Source organism: Talpa europaea (genome assembly GCF_964194135.1).
Source record: "Talpa europaea genome assembly, chromosome: 3".
NCBI classification, from domain to species: domain Eukaryota; kingdom Metazoa; phylum Chordata; class Mammalia; order Eulipotyphla; family Talpidae; genus Talpa; species Talpa europaea.
Window position 1 is genome coordinate 104,620,650 of NC_140069.1, and position 21,515 is coordinate 104,642,164.

General features: G+C 35.4%; 1 protein-coding gene across 1 annotated transcript in view; it reads left to right on the forward strand.

Moving 5' to 3' along the window:
• Nucleotides 1-21,515, forward strand: part of BBS9 (Bardet-Biedl syndrome 9) — a gene marked incomplete at both ends in the record, with an annotated part of 347,147 nt that overhangs the window by 160,994 nt on the left and 164,638 nt on the right. Inside the window, 2 exons of the mRNA XM_084230604.1 lie at nt 10,148-10,320; nt 12,083-12,235. Coding sequence (XP_084086730.1) covers nt 10,148-10,320; nt 12,083-12,235 — 326 coding nt within the window. The remainder of the gene's footprint in view (nt 1-10,147; nt 10,321-12,082; nt 12,236-21,515) is intronic.

The window sequence follows — 21,515 nt, forward strand, 5'->3', positions numbered from 1 at the left end:
AAGTAAAAATATTATTGCCAAAATTTCTTTGGGAAATTGTACAAATCTGCTGTATACTGAAGATGCATCTGAGATCATTAAAAAAATGTTACTCTTTGTGGGCCTCCCCGGTGGCACAGCGGTTGAGCGCTGGGTTGCGAAGCTGCCCCGCAGCCTCTGCAGTGCCGGTTCCATCCCAGGCCGCCGGGCGAGGGTCCCACATTTTGCGCAGACCTCTCCTGCCGCCTACTGCTCCCCTCAGCAGTGTACTTTGTCAGTCTGCCTGTTCTGCTCCCCGCTCTGGCTCTGGTGAATTCTCTCACCCTCCCGGGCCTCCGACTGTACCCAGTGCTTGTATAAATAAATAAATAAATCTTAAAAAAAAAAGTTACTCTTTGTGATAATGGAGATATTTGTATCCTAATGCATTATATTTATTACTTTTTAGATAAAATAACTCTTAGAATATTGGTGTTACCCATGATTACCTTACATTTCACCAAATATCCAGATATATAATTATTTTATTCAAATTCACCTGATTATAATACTTTGACGCAGTCATTGTATGTGCAGACAGATAAACCAATGGAATAGGACAGGATTTCTTATATTAAAAAAAGTATTTTCTGTGGTTTCCACATATTCATCTGTTTTTCAAAACCAGCTTGATAATCAGCCAAGGCTTGAAGTCATTTTTAGTTCAATCTTCTGATTTGGTACAGATCAGCCAGATGAGAAAAGCAAATGCAACTCAGTTATCAAATCACAGTCTCTGGGGGAACTGAATAGGTTCTTATTTTCAGAAAGTAAGGTAGTGTTTCAATGCAATTAGGGTTTATTATGTGAATTCTGAAAACAAAAAAAATGAAGCATAGAAGATAAAAATATTTAAGAAGTATCCTACACTGGCAAAATTTCTGAAAGTGATTTCCATAGTCCTAAGTTTAAAATAATAAGACAAGTGATAGACATGTCCATTACCTTGATTATAGTGATAGTTTTATAGATGTCTACATGTGTTCATAGTCATCAAATTTAAGGATGTTAAATATATGCAGTTTTTTTGTATATCTGTTATACCTCTATAAAATTGTTACAAATAACAAAGCAGGTCAGATTTTATGGGGTCAGATGCTTTTATAATTAGAATTGAAAAATATTTCTACATGGATGTCAATTATTTTGAGTGATTCAGTACAGTGAGATTGTAGGAGAAATATGCTATTGCCTAAATATTTATATATCCCTGTCATGTTGCTTTCTAATGATTTAGGCCCACAGAGTGACTCATTACCTCATGCTAGACTCTGCCACTTCTCTCCCACCTTTTGCTCCATTCTGTATCTAAACTTCTCTGTCTCTGTTCTATTTTTTTCTCCTTATCTTTACTATATCTGTTTGTACTTTGCCTTGTTCCACTTGGCAAGTGGAATCCTTTCTTAAGGAATTAAAAAAGGTTTATGAGACTATCCAAAATAGGAGGAAGAAGAAAATAGTTGAAAGAAATGGAGAAAATAAACCTATGAAAACAATAAAGGTAATAATAAGATTAATACTCAGAAGTGAGTACTGTGGCATTGATAAAGTGTTAGCACCGTAAAAAAATGATAAGAAAACATTTAAGTTCCAATTTTCAGAATGCTCAAAAGAAAAAAATCAAGTCAATTGCTTTGGAGATGCATACCCTTTTGTGATACTGAATCCAGGATAAAATTTCTCTTCTGTTGGGCCTCCCCGGTGGCGTAGCGGTTGAGTGCTGGGTTGCGAAGCTGCCTGCAGCCTCTGCAGCACCGGTTTGATCCCCGGCTGCTCCCCGGCCACCGGAGGAGGGTCCCACATGGCGCGCAGACCCCTCCTGCCGCCCGCTGCTCCCCTCAGCAGTGTACTTCGGTCCTTCTGCCTGCTCTGCTCCCCGCTCTGGCTCTGGTGAATTCTCTCACCCTCCCGCGCTTCTGACTGTACCCAGTGCTTGTATAAATAAATAAATTAATTAAAAAAATTTCTCTTCTGCATATCACAAGAACAGTTTCTTTAATAATGTTGTTATAGTTTATTTTTATAATTATAGTTATACCCATATCATTATAATTCGAGTAACAAATTTTAGAGAGCTTTAAAAAATAATAAAACTCAAATATAATTCTTTTCAAACCCAAATCAGTGCAATCTTAGCCGCATTTTAACCTAAGGATAAATTTAGATTATCTAGTGTTGTAAATATTCAGTGTCCATTCTTTTACATAAGATTTGGAGAGCCAAATTCAGTAATTCAGAAGTAAGAGGGAGCTGAGGAGGGATTGTGGGTTTTGTATTAAATAAGCAATATTAGAACATATATTAGTATTTGTTGAAATAATTGAGTTCAGTAGGAGACTGATGATCATGAAAGAAAAGGGAGTCACAAATCAATGACCTTGAGAATGAGAGAGGGATTAGGGAATGGATTTTGGTAGTGTGATGCAAAGGGTTGGAGTGGGATGGATAGGTTGAGGGAGAGGCTATTGTAATTTCATCGTGATAGGAGGGATTAGAATTAGAAATAAATCCAGAGAGACTTTTTAGATTTTTTTTTTAAAGATTTATTTATTTATTTATACAAGCACTGGGTACAGTCAGAAGCGCGGGAGGGTGAGAGAATTCGCCAGAGCCAGAGTGGGGAGCAGAGCAGGCAGAAGGACCGAAGTACACTGCTGAGGGGAGCAGCGGGCGGCAGGAGAGGTTTGCGCGCCATGTGGGACCCTCCTCCGGTGGCCAGGGAGCAGCTGGGGATCGAACCAGCACTGCAGAGGCTGCGAGGGCAGCTTCGCAACCCAGCGCTCAACCGCTGCGCCACCGGGGAGGCCCTTTAGATTTTTTAGTAGAAAAAATAAGGGAGCTGTAATGATGTCTAAGTATAAAAAAGGCATGATATTGGTGTTATAGAGAATTAAAAAAAATGCATGAAGAATAAGGTAATGTTGTGTTCCTATCTGAAATTTGATCTTTAATTTTGAAGTAGAACTAGTCATTTTTGTTAGATGGTTTTCCTGGCCATGATTTCTGTTTTAAACAATCTGCATCCAACAGAATTGCAGATAAAATATTTTTATGAGAGTGATTGTGCTAGTGAAGTACCAAATATAAACAGATAAAAAGAGCAAGTAAAATTAGGAAAAAGCTATATGTAGTGAAAATGTAATGGGTTCACTTGGTTACAAGTCTCAATAAAGTTGAGGAAGTAATGTAATAGGAGTTGTCCAGCAAGTAAATTCAAAGAACAAAAGATGGTGTGCAGAGAATGGATGAAATGTTGATGTTGAGAGTTCAGAGGGACCTTAGTTTCTGATAATGAGTTCAATGGACAAGGTGTCACCTTGGGGATAGGGGGTAGGAGAAAATTCTCAAAGATTAGAGGGGAAAATTAGGTTTTCAAGGAACATGAATGACAAAGGCATTTAACTTTTCATAAAAAGCCATTGCATGCTAGAAGGCAATGTAAGAAATTTCCCCAACTTTTGAGGGAAATGATTTGCAACTTAGAATTCTCTGTCCTGCTAAACTAGTAATTAGCAGTGAAGTCTGTGTAAATAGATACTCTCTGTGTTACAGGGAGAGCTAAGCAATGCTAAATATCAAATTTATGGAGCCTCAGGTAGGCTTTGGAAAATGGAAAAGATAACTAATACACTAAACAAGTCCTGAAAGATTTTAAACATTCTAGAAAGAGTGATTGAATTGAATAAGGTCCAGTTTAAAATTCCTTTACTTATCCATTTTGATTATTTTGTATTCAGGTATAATGAAAGAATTCTAGGCTACTACCTTGAAAAAGGCTTTCATTTTGTGTATTCCAAAGGATAGCATATATAATCTTGAATTATGTTAACTAAAATATCTCCAGAACAAGGAAAGTGAAAGTAACTCTGCCTTATCTTCATAGATCATGTCTTTGTTCATTATTCATTTAATATACATACTAGTATATAAAGATTAATGGGAGAGAAACAGAGACCTGATATTAGAATGTGTGATGCACTTACAGAAGCACACTTTAGGTGCTATTGAAACCCAAAGAATTTAGGTTATATAAGAGAGTTTATTTGTGAATGGTCTTGAAGAATGAGTAGATTATTAGGCAAAGGGATTCTAGAAAGAGTCCCAGTAGTTTATTTTGCCTTTGTTTCTCTTGCTGCTGAAAAAGAGTCTGAAAATATGTTTCTGAGCTTTATGACATGTAGTGTTTTGCCTATGTTTCCTTATATGTATTTTAGAATTCTAGGTATTATATCCAAGGCTTTTCTTCATTTTGAGTTAATTTTTGTGTATTGTGTGAGATAATGGTCTAGTTTCATTCTTTTACATGTGGCAGTCCAGTTTTCCCAATACCATTTATTGAAGAGACTCTCCTTGTTGCAGCATGTATACTTTGTTCCTATGTTGAATATCAGTTGTCCGTAAATGTGTAGTTTTATTTCTGGGCTCTCAATTCTATTCCAGTGGTCTGTGTGTCTGTTTTGTTCCAGAACCATGCTGTTTTAATTATTTTGGCTTTATATTATGCTTGAAGTCTGAAAGTGTGATACCTCCAATTTCCCCCTTTTTAGTCAGAAGACCTTTGGCTATTTGGGGTTCTTTTGTTGTTCCGTGTGGATTTCAGTAATTTTCATTCTACTTCTTTGAAGAATACCATTGGGATATCATTGAATCTATAAATTACTTTGGGTAGGAAGGCCATTTGACATTGTTGATTCTTCCAATATGATTGTACTTTAACATGCAATCTGCCTCATACCCATCTCATGCCACTGCGGACACTTTAATGTGTACAGTGATTCATCAATGTAATAATATTGTTGCTATGGATCTCAGAATTTCGTAGCAATATATTAGTGGACAGTAGGAATACTTTGTAAATCCAATGTGGAAAAAGCTTTTTGAAAAGTAAGTTTAAGAGAAATCATCCATAGTTTCTACTTATAGTGAAGAAGTTGTATATTTATGATATTACATTAATATATACTGAAAGGTTTATACTATTTCCTTAAACTTTTTGGTTTAAAAAGCATTCATATGGGGCCTCCCCAGTGGCGCAGCGGTTGAGCGCTGGGTTGCGAAGCTGCCCGCGGCCTCTGCGGCGCCGGTTCGATCCCCGGCTGCTCCCCGGCCCCCAGAGGAGGGTCCCACATGGTGCGCAGACCTCTCCTGCCGCCCGCTGCTCCCCTCAGCAGTGTACTTCGGTCCTTCTGCCTGCTCTGCTCCCCGCTCTGGCTCTGGTGAATTCTCTCACCTTCCCGCGCTTCTGACTGTACCCAGTGCATGTATAAACAAAACAAACAAATAAATAAATAAACATGCCTCTTAAAAAAAAAAAAAAAAGCATTCATATGCTTTTCCAGTCTCACAATGAAAAATTTCCAAATAGCATTAATTATTTTGATGCTTTGTTTATGATATGAATACAAACATTATTTATATAGATGAACTTCAGATGTTTTGACATGGCAAAGACTGACTTGATACATTTTTTGTGCCCTGCTTAAATATATTTTTTTTTTCTCAATTTGTAGTGGAGTGGAATGGTAATTGACTTGGCTCCAGTCATCCAAACTTATTTCATTTGGAAACAGAAGTGGTTATTTCCTCTGAGCTGCTATTATAAGATGCAAAGGAAAAGAGATAAAAAATAAATGGAATGTTCATTTTGGCAGCTATTTTAATTACCAATATTGTGGTGGTATATTTTAAAATACAACTTTCTCTTTTCATCTTATATTATAAATAGAAACATTTTCATTTCTCCTTTCCATGAAATGTATAATCTGGAATATCTCCAGGTCAGTGTTGACCATCTTGGATTACTAATGCTGAGAAAATATTTAATAATCAATATAATGCTTTTAAATCTTTGACTCATTGATTCTTGTTGATTTGGGTATTCTCAAAAAAATTAACTTAAAATACTGTATTGATATTTCTAAACCCCAAATCTAATGGTAAATTTTTATTTAAAAAAAAGTTACTTTTCTTTTTCACTTTCATGTGCTTATTAAAGAAGATAATTGAAGCCAAAAATTTTAAAGTTACTTTCATGCCATTTTTAATGATTATTATATTTTTATATTTCTCTTTTTTGGTGACATTCATGTGTTATGATATTACATTACCTCCTTGGTCACAGGAGAGTACTGTCTGAGTCTATTTGGGATGCTATTGCAAAATACCATAAATTGCATTGCTATTACACAAAATATACTTATTTCTCACCATTTTGGAGGCTCTGGAAGATGTGGTCATGTGAGAACCTATTTCCTGCTTCATAAATGTCTGTGTTTTCACTGTGTTCTCACAGGGAAGAAGTGTCAAGGGAACTCTCTGGGTCTCCTTTTTAAGGGCACTAATCCCATCCATGATGGTTCCTCCCTCATGACCTTGGGCCCCTCTGACAAATACTATCACACCAGGTGTTAGGATTTAACATATGAATTCTTTGTAGATCTTGAGTATCAGCCCCTTGTAAGGTGTATGGGTGTGTGATCATTTTCTTTCATTCCGTGGGGTGTTTTTGTTTTGGTGATACTTTCTTTTGTTGCACAGAAGCTTTTTAATTTGATGTAGTCTCAATTGTTGTATTCTCTTGTTTGGAGATGAATCCATAAAGACTTCCCTGAAGTCTATGTCATGGATTATTTTGCCTATGCTTTCTTCTATATATTTTATGGTTTTAAGTCTTATATCCAAATCTCTTATCCATTTTGAATTATTTTTTGTATGTGGTGTGAGATAGTGGTCTAGTTTCATTCTTTGTATGTGGCTTTTTCATAAAGGGAATTATGTTTTATTTCTTTGATTTTTCCCTTTCCTTTGAACCTGCTGCACGTGACTTTTCTATTATTTATCTTTGGAGAGTGAAAATCTTTGTTTTCCAAAATGGGGGATTTAAATGGGTCATTGAGGGAGTTCATAGGCCTCTCTTAAGATGATTCAAATCAGTAAAAGAAAAAGGGACATGTTTAGACCTGCCCACAATTTATTTTTCAGATTAGGGATTTTATGCTCTCATCTTGAACGAGGAGGTGGGCATAACCCTTTTTGCAATTACTCACCTTGGGCAGGCCCTGTGCCTTCCTGGGAAGGAGGTGCTGGGAGAATGTAGACCCCTAACTGGATTTCACAATGCTGGATCTCTTTGTGCTGGTATGGGCCACTGTGAGGACAGAACAGTCTACACCAAGTGTGTAGTTTTGCAGATACTGCCCACTATAAGGGTAGAAATGGTTGAGTTTGGCATTGCCAACCTTTATACACACACCTGTGATCATGACATCTGGCTCTGTCACTCTGATAGACATGACTATGTTCTCTCATGCCTGCGCTACTGCACTGTGCAGCTTCATCACTTACATGTGCTCCAGTCAGCAAGGCCAGGTGTAGCCAGGATTCTAGTTGATCACAAAACTGCAAAAGGAGATGTAATTAACCAGCTCAGCTACTTAAGAGAGCTAGGGCATCGTCTATACCTGGAGATAGGCTCTAGGTTGGAGCAAACACCTGCCACAGTATAGACAGACACACAGAAATACAAGATCCTGGAGCTAGCCCTGAGATCGAAGCCAAATATCTGCCCAAAAGGGACAAATGGTCAGGACCTGGAGGGAGTGCTGAACTGGCACCAAATATCTCTCCTAGACAGTGGAACAAATAGGTCTATACCTCAAGCAATGACCTGTCTTTCTTCCTCATTGAGTTCTACAACGCCCAGAGAGGCTTTCAGAAAACACTGAAAGACCAACGAACTCAACCTGCACTTCCTACAGAGTGAGGTAGTTCCCAACCTCCTGAAGGAACTAACTCTGTGAATAGCTATTATTATATAATTCTTATTCTGCCTTCTGCCCTTTGCAGCTCTTGCAATATTGCCCAAAATTCTTCTGCTAGGTGGTAGGCCTTCACTTATTTGAAAACATCAATAGTATCTCTCCCCTGGGGTGGGGGCGTCTTGGAATTTCTGTGGCAAGGTAAATCTTAATGAGGTGTTCCTGAATCAGTGATGGCAGAAACATTGTTCACTTTTCCCTCATCATTCCATCTTTCCAAGTCTACAGTGAGCTTATTGAGGGCAGAGTCCCTTACTTTATTCTGGTAATAAAATGAGCCAGGTAAATGAATGAGTGAATGAGTCATATAAATGAATGAAAGTCTGAATAAATACCAGGCTAGGTTTAATATACTGGATCCCAACTTAGCCTAAATTTAGAGGATTCTAATTCCATATTTTGTGATCATCATTTCCCTTCTATTTTTCTACTGTCAACCTACCATAATTGTGTTTTCTCTAGTCTTCATCCAAAGCATTAAACTTTGAGTGATATTTATAATGAAAGGTAGGAGTTGTTAAATTTGATGTTGGTCCTAATAATTTTGTTTGGGAGAAATGAGGAAAATACCGATCAGCACCATGGGCAGAGGTCAGCATCTAGAATAAGACTGAGGTGAGGGGAAGTCTAGGGAATCTTCAAGGGAAATATTGTGAAAAAACCAGAGTGCTGTGGACTGTAGTGACTTACCAAGTGTATTTTATCCCTTATACAGCTGAAAAAGAGGATGACTTGCGTAGTGATAGCAAATATATTCTTGCATTCTAATGGAGGGTGACAAACTAAATTCCTAATAACTAATAAATATTTCCTAATAAATATTTATGGAATTTATCATGGTCCTATGGGAAGTATAAAGAAATATTTCACATGTCCATGAGGCACGCTACTTTAGTTAGACCTTAGGCTCCTTAAGCAAGAAGACTGAATTCATCTTTGTATTTCCAACATTTCTTTATGAGATTGAGTATGATAGATGTTTAATAAATGTTGAATTAAATGGAATAAAGGATTTATTCCTAGGCTTTAAAACTGTACAACCATTTGAAGAGACTGAATATAATCATCTGGAAAATTTAATAAGAATACATGGTAGTATGTGGTTATGTGCATAGTGAACTATAGTCATACTAAGTATCTAAAATCAGAGAGTTGTGAGTTTTGTTTTTCTTTTTTGAATTAGTTAAAATTAATGCTGATCTTTGAATTAGTAGCTACAGTTCTATTCTCTGTTCTATTACTAACTGGCTAGATGTTCTTGCAGATTGATTAAACTCTTCTTTGATTTTTTTTTTTTCTGTGAAATGGTAACAACACTATCTCCCTCACAGGGCTGTTGAAATTTAAACAAGAAAGTGAATGTAAGGTGTTAAGACAGTGCCTGGCACATATTCAGTTGCATAGATGGCAGAGAAATAAAGATATTTTAGGGAGGTGAGATTGAATCTAGATTCTGAAGAAAAGGTAGGATTTAGACTAGGTGAGGAAAAAGAGTATATATTATGAATTCTAACTTGAACATTTAATTTGCCTTGTGACTTGTGGCAAGTCTGAAATTCTGTTACCCAGTTTTCCTTTTTTAATTAAAAAAGATGTTGCAATCACAGTGCTTGGTACATAGTTGTTGCTCAACAAATAATGGTTGCTCTTGTAATAGATATAGTTATTGCCACTGCTGTCATCACTGTCATCATCATCATCAGAGAAGGGAATTACTAGTAATTTGGATCTCTTGGGGCTGAGATTTCAGCAAATGGAGGGAAACAAAATTTATTTTTAGCAAAGAGTCTGATTGCAAAATCTCTCTTCAAATGATAGAGCTGTTAGAAATATAGAAAATTTTGATCATGATTACGGGTATTTAAGCTGGCTAACAGGTCCAGGATGTGGGATTTCCTATAGGATAACTTTATTTCACATTAATATTTTGAAACAAATTAATGATACCACATTTTACTTTTTCAGTGGATAGTTTCTTATTTTTTTAAGGAAAGTTTGTTTTAGAAGGACCCATATATATGGGTGTTCTTATTGTACTGAAAAAGATATATAGATAAAAGAAACTTACTCTGCACTTGTCACTGACCACATACTTTGGAATTAAATTTGAAAGTGTTAAGTGGTTGATATAGACAACTGCAATAAAGGATTAGAAGTATTTTTATCAAGCCAGTTGAAATCATCTCTATATTCATAAAGGGAAATCTTCTGCCTTTCCATTGTGATATTTATGTCAGGATTAGTGATAATTCATGCAGTTTCAACTAGTAATTGTTTGTTAATGAGCATTTTCCCTTATTTTTCTTTCTTAGAACGATACCGCATTCAGAGTGAACAATTTGAAGATCTTTGGCTCATAACAAAGGAGCTTATTGTCCGCCTCCAAGAATATTTTGAAAAACAAGGAATCAAAGATTTTGCATGTTCTTTTTCTGGATCTATTCCCCTTCAAGAATATTTTGAGTTGATAGATCATCATTTTGAGGTATGTATGATCATACCCAACATAATCTGTAATTTTTCATTATATGAAAGAGAATGAAATGCTGTGGAGGCAATAATTTTATTATACATACTATGGGTTGTGTGCTTTGAGTTGTTATTTTTATATGGATAGTAGATTTTGTGAATCTGGGCCTGCCTTCTTGCCCAGCTTGGGATCAGTTGTAGACATTTACATTGTGGCTGCCTGAAACTAAGCAGGTGGTCTGGTCTTGGAACAGAGCTGATTTAATTATCCCACATGGAGATTTAACCTTTAATCCCAGTAACCCCAAGTTTCAACTGTTTGAGCTCATCGGCAACCATTTGGCTAACTAAATCTAGCAGGCAATAAATGAGGTGTGATTTTAAAGTAAAGTGATTTTTCCTTTTCTTTTTTAACAAGCACAGAAATTTTGCATCTGAGTGAGGGTTAACCACATACAATGTTTTCCAGTTATCTGGTACAATGGGCTTTTAGTAAATTCTGAATGATTTAATATCTAAATAAATGTGATCTGAGAGTAACTTTGTTGCTGGAATATTTTTGCATTTTTTTACTTGGAAGTGCCTTGAGAGCTTCTGTTAGATTCTCCTGAGTATCTTCCAAGTTTTATCCTTTGAGGACTGATCTGATATTTGGAAATAGCCAAGAGTCATACAATCATTATTTTAAATATTCCATGTGTTAAAAAAGAAGTCCTGGACTCTACTTACTTATTTGCCTACAAATTGACTCTGTAGACAATTACAAAGGGGAATTATCAAAAAGAATATTGGCCATGATTCATTCAAGGAAGAATTGGTTCCCTAGAATGACTATATTATAAGCAATCATTAAGCATTTGTGTTTCAGCTTATAAACTATGGCATGTACTTGTCTTTGTATGTGTCTGGGGTGGGGGTGCAGAGGAAGAGAGAGAGATAAACAGTCTATTATTCAGTTCCTTGAACATTCTAAAAGCATTCACTTTAACCTATAAAGACTTCATATATTTTGTATGAACATAAAGTGAAAATTTCATTGCATGCAATGTAATTACAAATAACCTGTCACCAAATACATTGAACTAATTTGGGCTTTCCTTCATCAATGCTGATAATATTTATAGGGCAGTATGTTTTTGACCAAATGATAGCACCAAAATTATCAGACTGGGGAATACATTTTAGATCATGATCCTTTTCTCACTCACTATGGATGTTTCTAGCTATTAATGGAAACATGATTTTGCCTTTGTGGTCATTACTATTATTTTTTTGTCTTATAGTATTTTTTTATTAGCCCTCTAGAATTAAATGTTTTGTTTTAAAAGTCAGTAATTTTTCAATTCTGTGTATGTGACTTTTGACTTATAAAAGCTTTTCTAAGCCGAGTTTATGAAAAAATTCTAATTTTTCTACTGCTTTCATTGTGTTCAAACCTTTGATTTCACTAGCTTATTTTCTGTGAAGACTGGGAGACAAATCTTATTCTTTTTCCAGATGTATTTAATCAGTTATCACAAAACATTTGTTAAATAATCTATCTTTTCCCAGTAATACGAGGTCAACTTTACTAAATTTCCATTTGACCTAGTCCGCTGTGTTATCCATGTGTTCATGTATCAAATACCACTGTTTCAGATTTCTCAACTTTATAATGTTAAATTTGTTCATGTTTAAATATACATTTTTTCAAACTTTCACCAGCACTTACTGTTTTCTTACTTATACATGTTTTGTTGTGTACATTTAACCTGATTTTAAGAAATTCTTCATTGTAGCTACGGATAAATGGTGAAAAAGTAGAAGAACTCTTATCTGAAAGAGCTGTACAATTTCGAGCTATTCAACGCCGGTTATTAACAAGGTTCAAAGATAAAACACCTGCTCCTCTTCAACACCTGGATGCCTTGCTAGATGGGACTTATAAGCAAGTAAGTGATTTTATTAGTGATAATTTTTCACTAGTGGGTTTAATCTTTCACCTTGCCATAGAGTCATGTACCTGAGTATTAAGGTAGGTATTGTTTTCCTATATCTTTTGGGGCAGTGAATAGCACACAAGATTTAGAATCAGAAAAATCTAGGTTCAAAGTCAAGCTCCGCCTTTAACTATGTCACCTTGGCTGTTACATAAGATCCATCAGTTTCCACCTTTTGCCTTCCAGAGTTGTTGTGAGGATTTTTGATTATTTATGTGAAACTTACAGTACTATACCAAGCATATGGCACATGCTTGGTGAGTAATAGCCATTATGATCAATGTTATTATTAAATAGTTCTTGGTACATCCGATGATTAGCATTGTAATGCTATAATTGTCTTACTGAGCACTTGACTTACACTTGATGTCAGTTGATGTTTTGAAATGGAATTTTTCAAACAACGATTTGTTCCAGTTCAAAAAGACTTTTTCCTTCCTTTTTCTGGTTTTTCCTTCTGACTGTGGTTTATTATTTGAGTGTATTGGTTTTCTCATATTATTATTATCTCCAAGAGTTATCCAAAAGTATCATCTCACATTTCAGGTAATAATTTATAAAGTTTTAATTTCATGGTTAAGGTCTTTGCTGTGTCCACTAAAGCAAAGTTGGCTTTAGAGGACTATATACATCTTCTCATATTTCTATACAATACCTTTTAATAAACTATGGTTTGTCTATATCACAGAATGTCTACATTATGAAACAGTATCCACTGATAATGAATAAGGGAAGAGATCAAGTACATACTATTAGAACAAAACAAAAAGAGATAAACTAATACATATACTATTACACTATGGATATTTTTTAGCCTAGCAAAACAGTATTTCCAATTTTGAAAGCAAAAATAAAAGGGCTTAGAAAGACAAAAACAAGAGTGAATATATCTCTTTTTAAAAAAATTTATTTATGCATAGAAGATATGGGGTGTAGGCCAGAGTTGCAGGGTGTGAGAGCATTCGCCAGAGACAGAGTGTGGAGCAGACTAGGCAGATCTACTGAAATATCTGCTGAGGGAAGCAGCAGGCAAGACAGCAAAGGTCTGCTGTGCCATATGTGGGTTAACTCCCTGGCCAGACATTGAACTCAGGTGGCAGTGGCGATAGTGTAATAGCAGTGAGACTTAACCCCTGTGCCACAAGGGAAGGCCCCAAGAGTGAATACATTTCTGAGAAGATGATAAAGAACCAAGGTGGAGAATTCAACAATATGTATGATGCTCTAAATTTCTTTGGGAAATTATACTCATGATTAACTAGTTAAATATTAACTAAAAAGTAAATTTGTATTCATATTTTTCCTTTAAAAATTGTTCATTCTCTTTTTTAATCTAAAAAAATACAGATTCAAGTGAAAACCCGTGGTTTGGATCATCTTGTCTATAATACTTCAAATCATGAAAAATCCCAATTCTAAAATTAAGTAGAAAAAGCTAAAAGCCCAATACATTAAATGTACAAAATACAAAAGAGGTCTTGCTATGTGGAAAAGAGCAAAAGCTTTTAATCAAGTATCCTCTTAAAATCCCTTTGAACACTCCTCCGTTATTATGTATCCAAAAGAGAGCACATCACTGAAGATGTACCATTAGTTGTTATGACTTTTGGTGTACAAGGTGAGCCAATCACTTCTCAACTCTTAGTCTGATTTCAACAAGATTCTGGGACTTTGTAAAAATGTCTTCCTTTTTGAGAGAGCTTTCATCTTTACTTCTAACTTTAGAAGTAACCATGTTGAGAATTTCTTTTTTTACCCAGCAGCTAGATATTTAAATTTACTCTTTTGGGGCCTCCCCTGGTGGTGCAGCAGTAGAGCGCTGTGCTGCGGGGCTGCCCGCTGCCTCTGCAGTGCTGGTTCAATCCCTGGCCGCTGGCGAGGGTCCCGCATGGCGCGCGGGCCCCTCCTGCTGCGCCCGCTGCTCCCTTCAACAGGGTATTTTGTCAGTCTGCCTGTTCTGTTCCCTGCTCTGTCTCTGGTGGGTTCTCTCACCCTCCCACGCTTCTGACTGTACCCAGTGCTTGTATGAATATAAATAAATAAGTAAATAAATTTACTCTTTTGTATAATTGGAATACTGCCTTGTATAATTGGAATACTGCCTTGTCAACCACCTGAATATATTTTTGGAGAACCTAAGAAAGGAAGGGAAGGAAAGTAAAATTTGTGTTTGTTGAACATCTGTTGAATCTGAAGCACTCTTCATTTCAAACTTGCTATGGTCTTGTGAGGGTGGAATTATCATTCCCATTATACAGATGAAGAATTTAAGAATCTGGGCAGAGCGAAACAACTTGCTCAGAGAATTAGTAATCTATTCCAAAGTTCATGCTTTAATATATCATGAGGCATTTTTACTTTAACCTTTTCCAGGTAGGACATAGACACCAGGTTTTCTTTAGCAAACTACAGTCAGGTTAAAGATAAAGATGTATACCAATTATTTGAATACATTCACAATCCGTATATGTATAAATATATATTCATAATCAATAGTGATTGTGCATACACCTATCAGAAAGGTAACAAAATCTTTTGGAGAGTTCTTCAAAGTATTACTTTTTTTTAAGTGATTTTTTTTTTAAGATTTATTGATTGATTGATTTATACATACATACATACAAGCACTGGGTACAGTCAGAAGCGCTGGAGGGTGGGAGAATTCACCAGAGCCAGAGCGGGGAGCAGAGCAGGCAGAAGGACCGAAGTACACTGCTGAGGGGAGCAGGAGAGGTCTGCGCGCCATGTGGGACCCTCCTCCGGTGGCCGGGGAGCAGCCGGGGATCGAACAGGTGCTGCAGAGGCTGCGGGCAGCTTCGCAACCCAGCGCTCAACCACTGCGCCACCAGGGAGGCCCCAAAGTATTACTTTTGAAACTTGAGTATCAGAGGAAGTAGAGACTTTGTTAATTGGTTTGCTTATCCTGAAGTTCAGATTCTTGGTCATAGAATGCTAATGGTGGCACTTGTCAGAAAAGCTTTGGAAAATGAATTCTTTATTGTGATATAAAATTTCCATGTACATTTGTTGGTCAGTGAAGGACTGATTAGTTGAATCAATTAAAATAAGAGAAATTTGGACTCATCCAATGGCTTGGCTTGTATTTCTGTGTACTGAGATTTCCCTCCCCACCCGCATTTGTACACTAGCCTGCTGTTGCAGTAGAGGGAGAGTGTTTACTCATCTGAAAGTTTAATTGTGTCAGATGATGAAATATGTATGATAATGACTGAGCATCATTAATATTCTAGAAAGGCAATTGGCTGATTTTTCTCCTTTGTAAAACAAACTGTATTAGGCATAATTTTAAACAGAGATCCTGTGGTTTGGGGTTGCTATTTGCTACTTTTTTTTCTGTACTTAAAACTTCCTTTTACTCTGTTTATTTGTATGGTCTTCAAATATAAAATTCATTTTAAGTCATGCAGAAGTCTGAGAACTTTTTGGTTCTTGATTCCTTAAATGAGCATGATTTTGGCTCATTTAACACAAAGGAATATATGGTTTCATAATACCGTGTGTTTCAGGTATACAGCATTATGATCCCCAAATATTTCCAGCTCTTTGACTTTGTCACTTAACCTCTCTAGGCCTCAGCTTTTCACTTTCATAAGACCCCTTCAAACCTGTCTGAATAGCATCTAGCGTGGTGCTCTCCGTCTAGTAAAATTCTCAATAAATATTTATTATATCTCACAGGCTTAGGGCAGGGAATTTAGAATCCTAAATTTCCATCAGTTCAGAATTTCAGGAAATAAATGGGGCCTTTTGAGTCATCTAACCCTTAGATCAGGGTGTGGTTGTTGGCAAGTCAACTTCTGTTTGGTAGATTCTAATGATAGTGATCTAACTTACAGGACTTTGTGAGCCTGAATTAGTTTTCAAGCAAGATATATAAAGGCAAAACATTATTATAACATTGGAGTTATCCTTCCCTGAATTTAGGTATGTAACACTAATTGACATTAATGGAGTCTGTACATAAATCCAGGGGAGAATAGACCTATTAGAGTATTAAAAACATTCTACTTTTAATATTCATCTGGTATGCTTTGTGCCCCCTGGGGCATGTGTGTTTTTAATAAATTGAATGCATTCTTCTTTATCTACATAAACTCAGTCAGTATTTGAGTTTTCTGCTTGCTAGTGTTAGTTTGAACCACTGCCTAGGTTTTAAATTTAATATTATCATTTTATTTTGGAAAATTTGTCAGATTCAGAAATTTGATCATCTGTCTGATTTTCTAAACCAAAGTTATCAGGGAGTACTCTCTTTTGCTAAAATTTCATCCTATTTGTTGTTTGATCTTAAAAAAAATTAGTCCTTTGAGATACACAAAGAAGCAAGATGTTTCTAGTATTACAATAAAACTATTAATGGACTCATAAGGAAATGAAAAATCTTATCTTTTTGTGTCAGTGATGAGAGAAAAATATATAAGTGGTCTACAATTATCTGTAATTGTATGAGGTTTTCTTTCATGTTTGTTATCTATCTTCCTGTTTAATTCCATCTAGTACAATTATTCCTTTTCTATTAGTTTTCTGTAAGTGGAGTTCTGAATGGTTTGAATTGTGCATTAACAATAAGCACAATCCTCATAACCTGCCCCTCTGCCTTTCTTTCCTTCTTTCCTTTTTCTCTCTTTAAATAAAGAGAAACAAATCCAATTTCCTGGAGAGATCATTTTATAATCTTTCTTAGCAAAATATAAAGATGTACTGTCTTTATAAGAGTATCTATGAACAGCTAGCAGTTAGAGATCAGGCCTGATAGGTGTTTCTCTGTATATTAGTACTAGACACCTAATAGTGCCCCGAGTATTGCTTGAAAGTATCAAAATATAAACAAGGATAAAATGAGGTGATGTATTTTTTAAAAGTTATTTTTTTCAGACTCAACTATACATCTAGTATACCAGGTTGTAGTAGGAATTTATTGTAATTAAAGGAAATGAACTTTGAACATTAGACTTTAAAGTGGATTTAAATACACTGTCACTCAACATTCTTTTTACAATAGAAAGTTGTGCAATAAGATCAGCAGATACTAACTTCACCATTTCCCTTGATGGCCAATTCTGTATTGTTTTTAAGTTTCCTTTTATATGAGTCCAAATATCTTATAGCAGGATATTACATTTCAGGGAAATCTAACCACACTTCCCACCCAAATATTAATTCTCCACCTTCCTTTACCCCATTTACTACAGCTTTTGGCCAGGATTTAATATACTTGATCAATTGATTTAAATGGTTAGAGAGATGGACTCAGAGACCATATTCTTCTTCGAGGTGGTTTTTCCTTTAAAGTCATAGATTTTTACAGAGCTGTCCCTCTCTGTCTTTTATCCCTTTCTGATTTAAGGTTAAAGGTGTGTAGGAGATTGACCCTTCCTGTGATAAAGCCTTGGATTCAAAGAGGCCCATGGTCCTGGAATATGTCAACTACTATTCTGACACATAGATAAGACTATCCTGAATATATCGGTAGCATCGGATTGTTTTTATCCTATTCCATTCCACGACTTTCAGGGGATCCCTGCTGTTTATCAGATTAAGTTGAGGCTTTTTACTCTGGTACTCAAAGATCTTTGAAGGATAGACCCAATTCTTTGTATTCTCAACACCTGTTTTTGCAAAACCTACATCCCAGTGAAATCAGCTTATCCTCATTTAAAAGAAGCTTTATTGATATATAGTACATATACAAAATCCATTCATTATAAATTAATTATTTTTAGTAAATTATAGGATCATGCAAACTAATACCACAATTCAATTTTAAAATATTACTATTATCCTCAAAAGCTCCCTTGTACCCACTTATACTAATTACCTCTTCTACTTCTAGCACCAAGAAACTACTAGTGTACTTTTTATCTCTGTAAGTTGGCCTTTTCTGTATATTTCATATAAATGGAATCATACGGTAAGTAATCTTTCACATCTGAATTATTTTATTTAAATTGATGTGTTTGAGATTCTTTAATGTTGTAGTATGTGCCAGGTCTTTATTCTTTTTTTATGCTGAACAGCATTCCATAGTACAGATAGCACACGTTTTGTTTTCATCAATTGACCAATAACTGAATAATACTCCTGTGAACATTCATATTCATTTCTTTCTGTGGACATATGTTTTATTTTCTGTTGATAAATTATTAGGAATGGAATTGTAGGATCATATGATCAATTTACATTTAACTTTTAAGGAAACTGACCAACTGTTTTCCTCAGTGATTGTATCAGCTTATAGCCTCGCAAACAATGTTTCAGAGTGCCACTTTCTCTGCCTCATCACTATCACTTGTTATTGTCCTTTTTTTTTTTTTTTAAGATTTATTTATTTCTACAAGCACTGGGTACAGTCAGAAGTGTGGGAGGGTGAGAGAATTCACTAGAGCCAGAGCAGGGAGCAGAAACAGGCAGACCGAAGAAATACACTGCTGAGGGGAGCAGCAGGCGAGGCAGGAGAGGTCTGCTGCGCCATGTGGGACCCTCGCTGGTGGCAGGGGATCGAACCGGTGCTGCAGAGGCTGCGGGCAGCTTTGCAGCCCAGTGCTCAACCGCTGCGCCACCAGGGGAGGCCCTCCTTTTTTTAAATTATAGCTATTCTAGTGCATGTGTAGTGGTATCTCATTGTGATTTTCATTTGCTTTTTTCGTAATGACTAATGACATTGAACACCTTCCATTTGCTTATTAGATTGTATTCTTTTGATCAAACTTGCCCTTCACATTTCTTTCCTTTCCTTATGCTATGTACTCTGTTAAGAAATTTTTAAGTATACAGTATAGTTTTTTTAAACAGTATGTACATTGTTATACAGCATACCTCTAGAACTTTTTCATTTTGCATGACTGAAACTCTATCCATTACACAACAACTCTCCATTGAAAATCCTGCTGAATCACCATTCTATGTACTACTCTGAGCTTGATTACTTTAGATATGTGTGTCATTTAAGTGAGATTATACAGTATTTGTCTTTGCGATTGACTTATTTCACTAAGTATAATGTCCTCAAAGGGCATCTATGTCATGAATGGCAGAATGTCTTTTTTTATGACAGAGTGATATTACATATCACACACACACACACACACACCACATTTTCTTTATCCATTCAGTAATGTGAACAATGCTGCAATGAATGCAGGATATCCCTTGAGATAATATTGATTTAAGTTCTTTTGTATAGATACTCTGAAGTGGAGTACTAGAGCATATGGTAGTTCTATTTTCAATCTTATGAGAGACCTCCGTATTTTTTCCATGGTTGATTTCCCATTTTGTATTTTTACCAATAAATGTACAAGGATTCTGGTTTCTCTACATTTTTTCTAACTGAAAGTAATTTTCAAAGTTAGAAACTTTACGATACTCCACTACTGCCAATATTCTCTTATTTGCTTATTCTGAATAAATAAATATTGCTTGCTCTGAAAATCCTACTTGGAAAAAAATTATATGCTGTATTAAATAACATAATATTAATGTAAAATTTGCATTTGATTTAATTGACACAAGAAGCAATAAGTAATAACAACCAAGAGCCATGGGCTTGTGTGCTGTGCTAACCAAGTTTTCCACTTCTGGAGAATTTGTTCTTCTATTTGTTAATAACTTCTACTGACTGTCAGTGAACTGAATCTTTTCTCCTTAAAGCTGTTCTTGCTCAGAAAGTTTCCCTTAAAGTTAAGACAGCCTTCTAGATGAATAATCTGTCTCAGAACATCTGAGTTGCTTTTAAATTTCATGCTTTTAAAATTCATGCCTAATATTTGATGGTGAAACTTTTTATTTGTTTGTAATTTTTGGGTAGAGAGAAGTGATTTAGGAAGTACCTAAATTGACAGTATGATTTAGGGAGTTTGAAGCATTACATATTAAAAAAAAGACTTGTATTGGCATGTTTCTAATTTAGAAAAAAGGTAAAATTATATAGGAGGTAAAATTTGGATTGTGGATGTAGAGGTGGATCACAGAAGAATTTAAAATTTTTCCTTTTTTTCAGAATCTGCCTTATGTTCTTCTAGTATAATGCAGGTCCTATGTATGCATAAGGGAATAATTAAATACAGAAATGCAGTCTACTTGTTAGCCAGAAAGGATGCCTGGAACATGTGGATAAGCTTGGATATTTGTCTAATGTTAATTGGAATATTGGTTTTCAGTTGAAGATGCCAAATCTTCAGAAAAGTAATTGGATTTAGCTTCCTATTTAGCAAACTACTTCAAATCCCTGAAGTATCCCACATCCGAAACTAATTTTTCTTGATTGTATCAAGTTTAGTCATGAGCAGAACAAGGGTTGACATAGTTTTTTAATATTTAAAATGTTTCTTGACAAGATTTCAACACTGTTGCTTGTCCACAAACCTTATTGTTAGGTTCACTAACGAAAGATGAAATCTTTGCATTCTGTTAAACTAGTTTTACAACTTTGCAAAACTGTCTCCTTGAAATAAACCAATTTATTTTTGTTTCCTGTACATTTAAATTTAAACTAAGATTTTGACTAGATTTTAAAAAACAACACAAATGGTGTATTTCTTTTTGCTTTTTGTGTAGATGTGTAATGTGTGTTTAATTTAACTGTTTAGATTTTACCTAGGATTTGTATCTTGTGGTAGTTCTTGAGTCATGAAAGCATTATTCAGTCTACAAATGTGATGTACCCCACCCCAAAAAAATAAACCTCTTAGAAAGAGTAGGGTACTTGATCATTAAAATTAAGAATTTAGAAGATTCAGTTTAAGGGATTGCTCTAACAAATATTTATTGAGCCACTATTATTAATAGGGTTCTTTGTGATTAGAGGAAGTATACAAAGGTGATTATGACATGGTTTCTGACCTGAAGGAACACAACTGTGTTATGTTGATGGTAATTATATAGTTTAATATCACTAGCTTAATCTAATATTTTGCCTTTGGGGATGATCACTTAAGTATTTGAAAAAGAGAAAATGGTGCTTCTCAAGTGAAATGTGAGCAGATTCATCATACATAATTTTTAATTAGTATGTACTATGAAATAAAAATCATTTTAATTGATGTTATAGTTACTAATTGGAGTGATATAGTTCAAAACAGATTAATTTAATGTATTTTTGGTACTAAGACTTATCCTATTAGAAAAATTTATGGCCCTACTTCCATGTCATTTTTCTTTCAGCACCTCAGAATTATTTTTTCAGATAAGTACTGCACATTTTAGTCAAGTG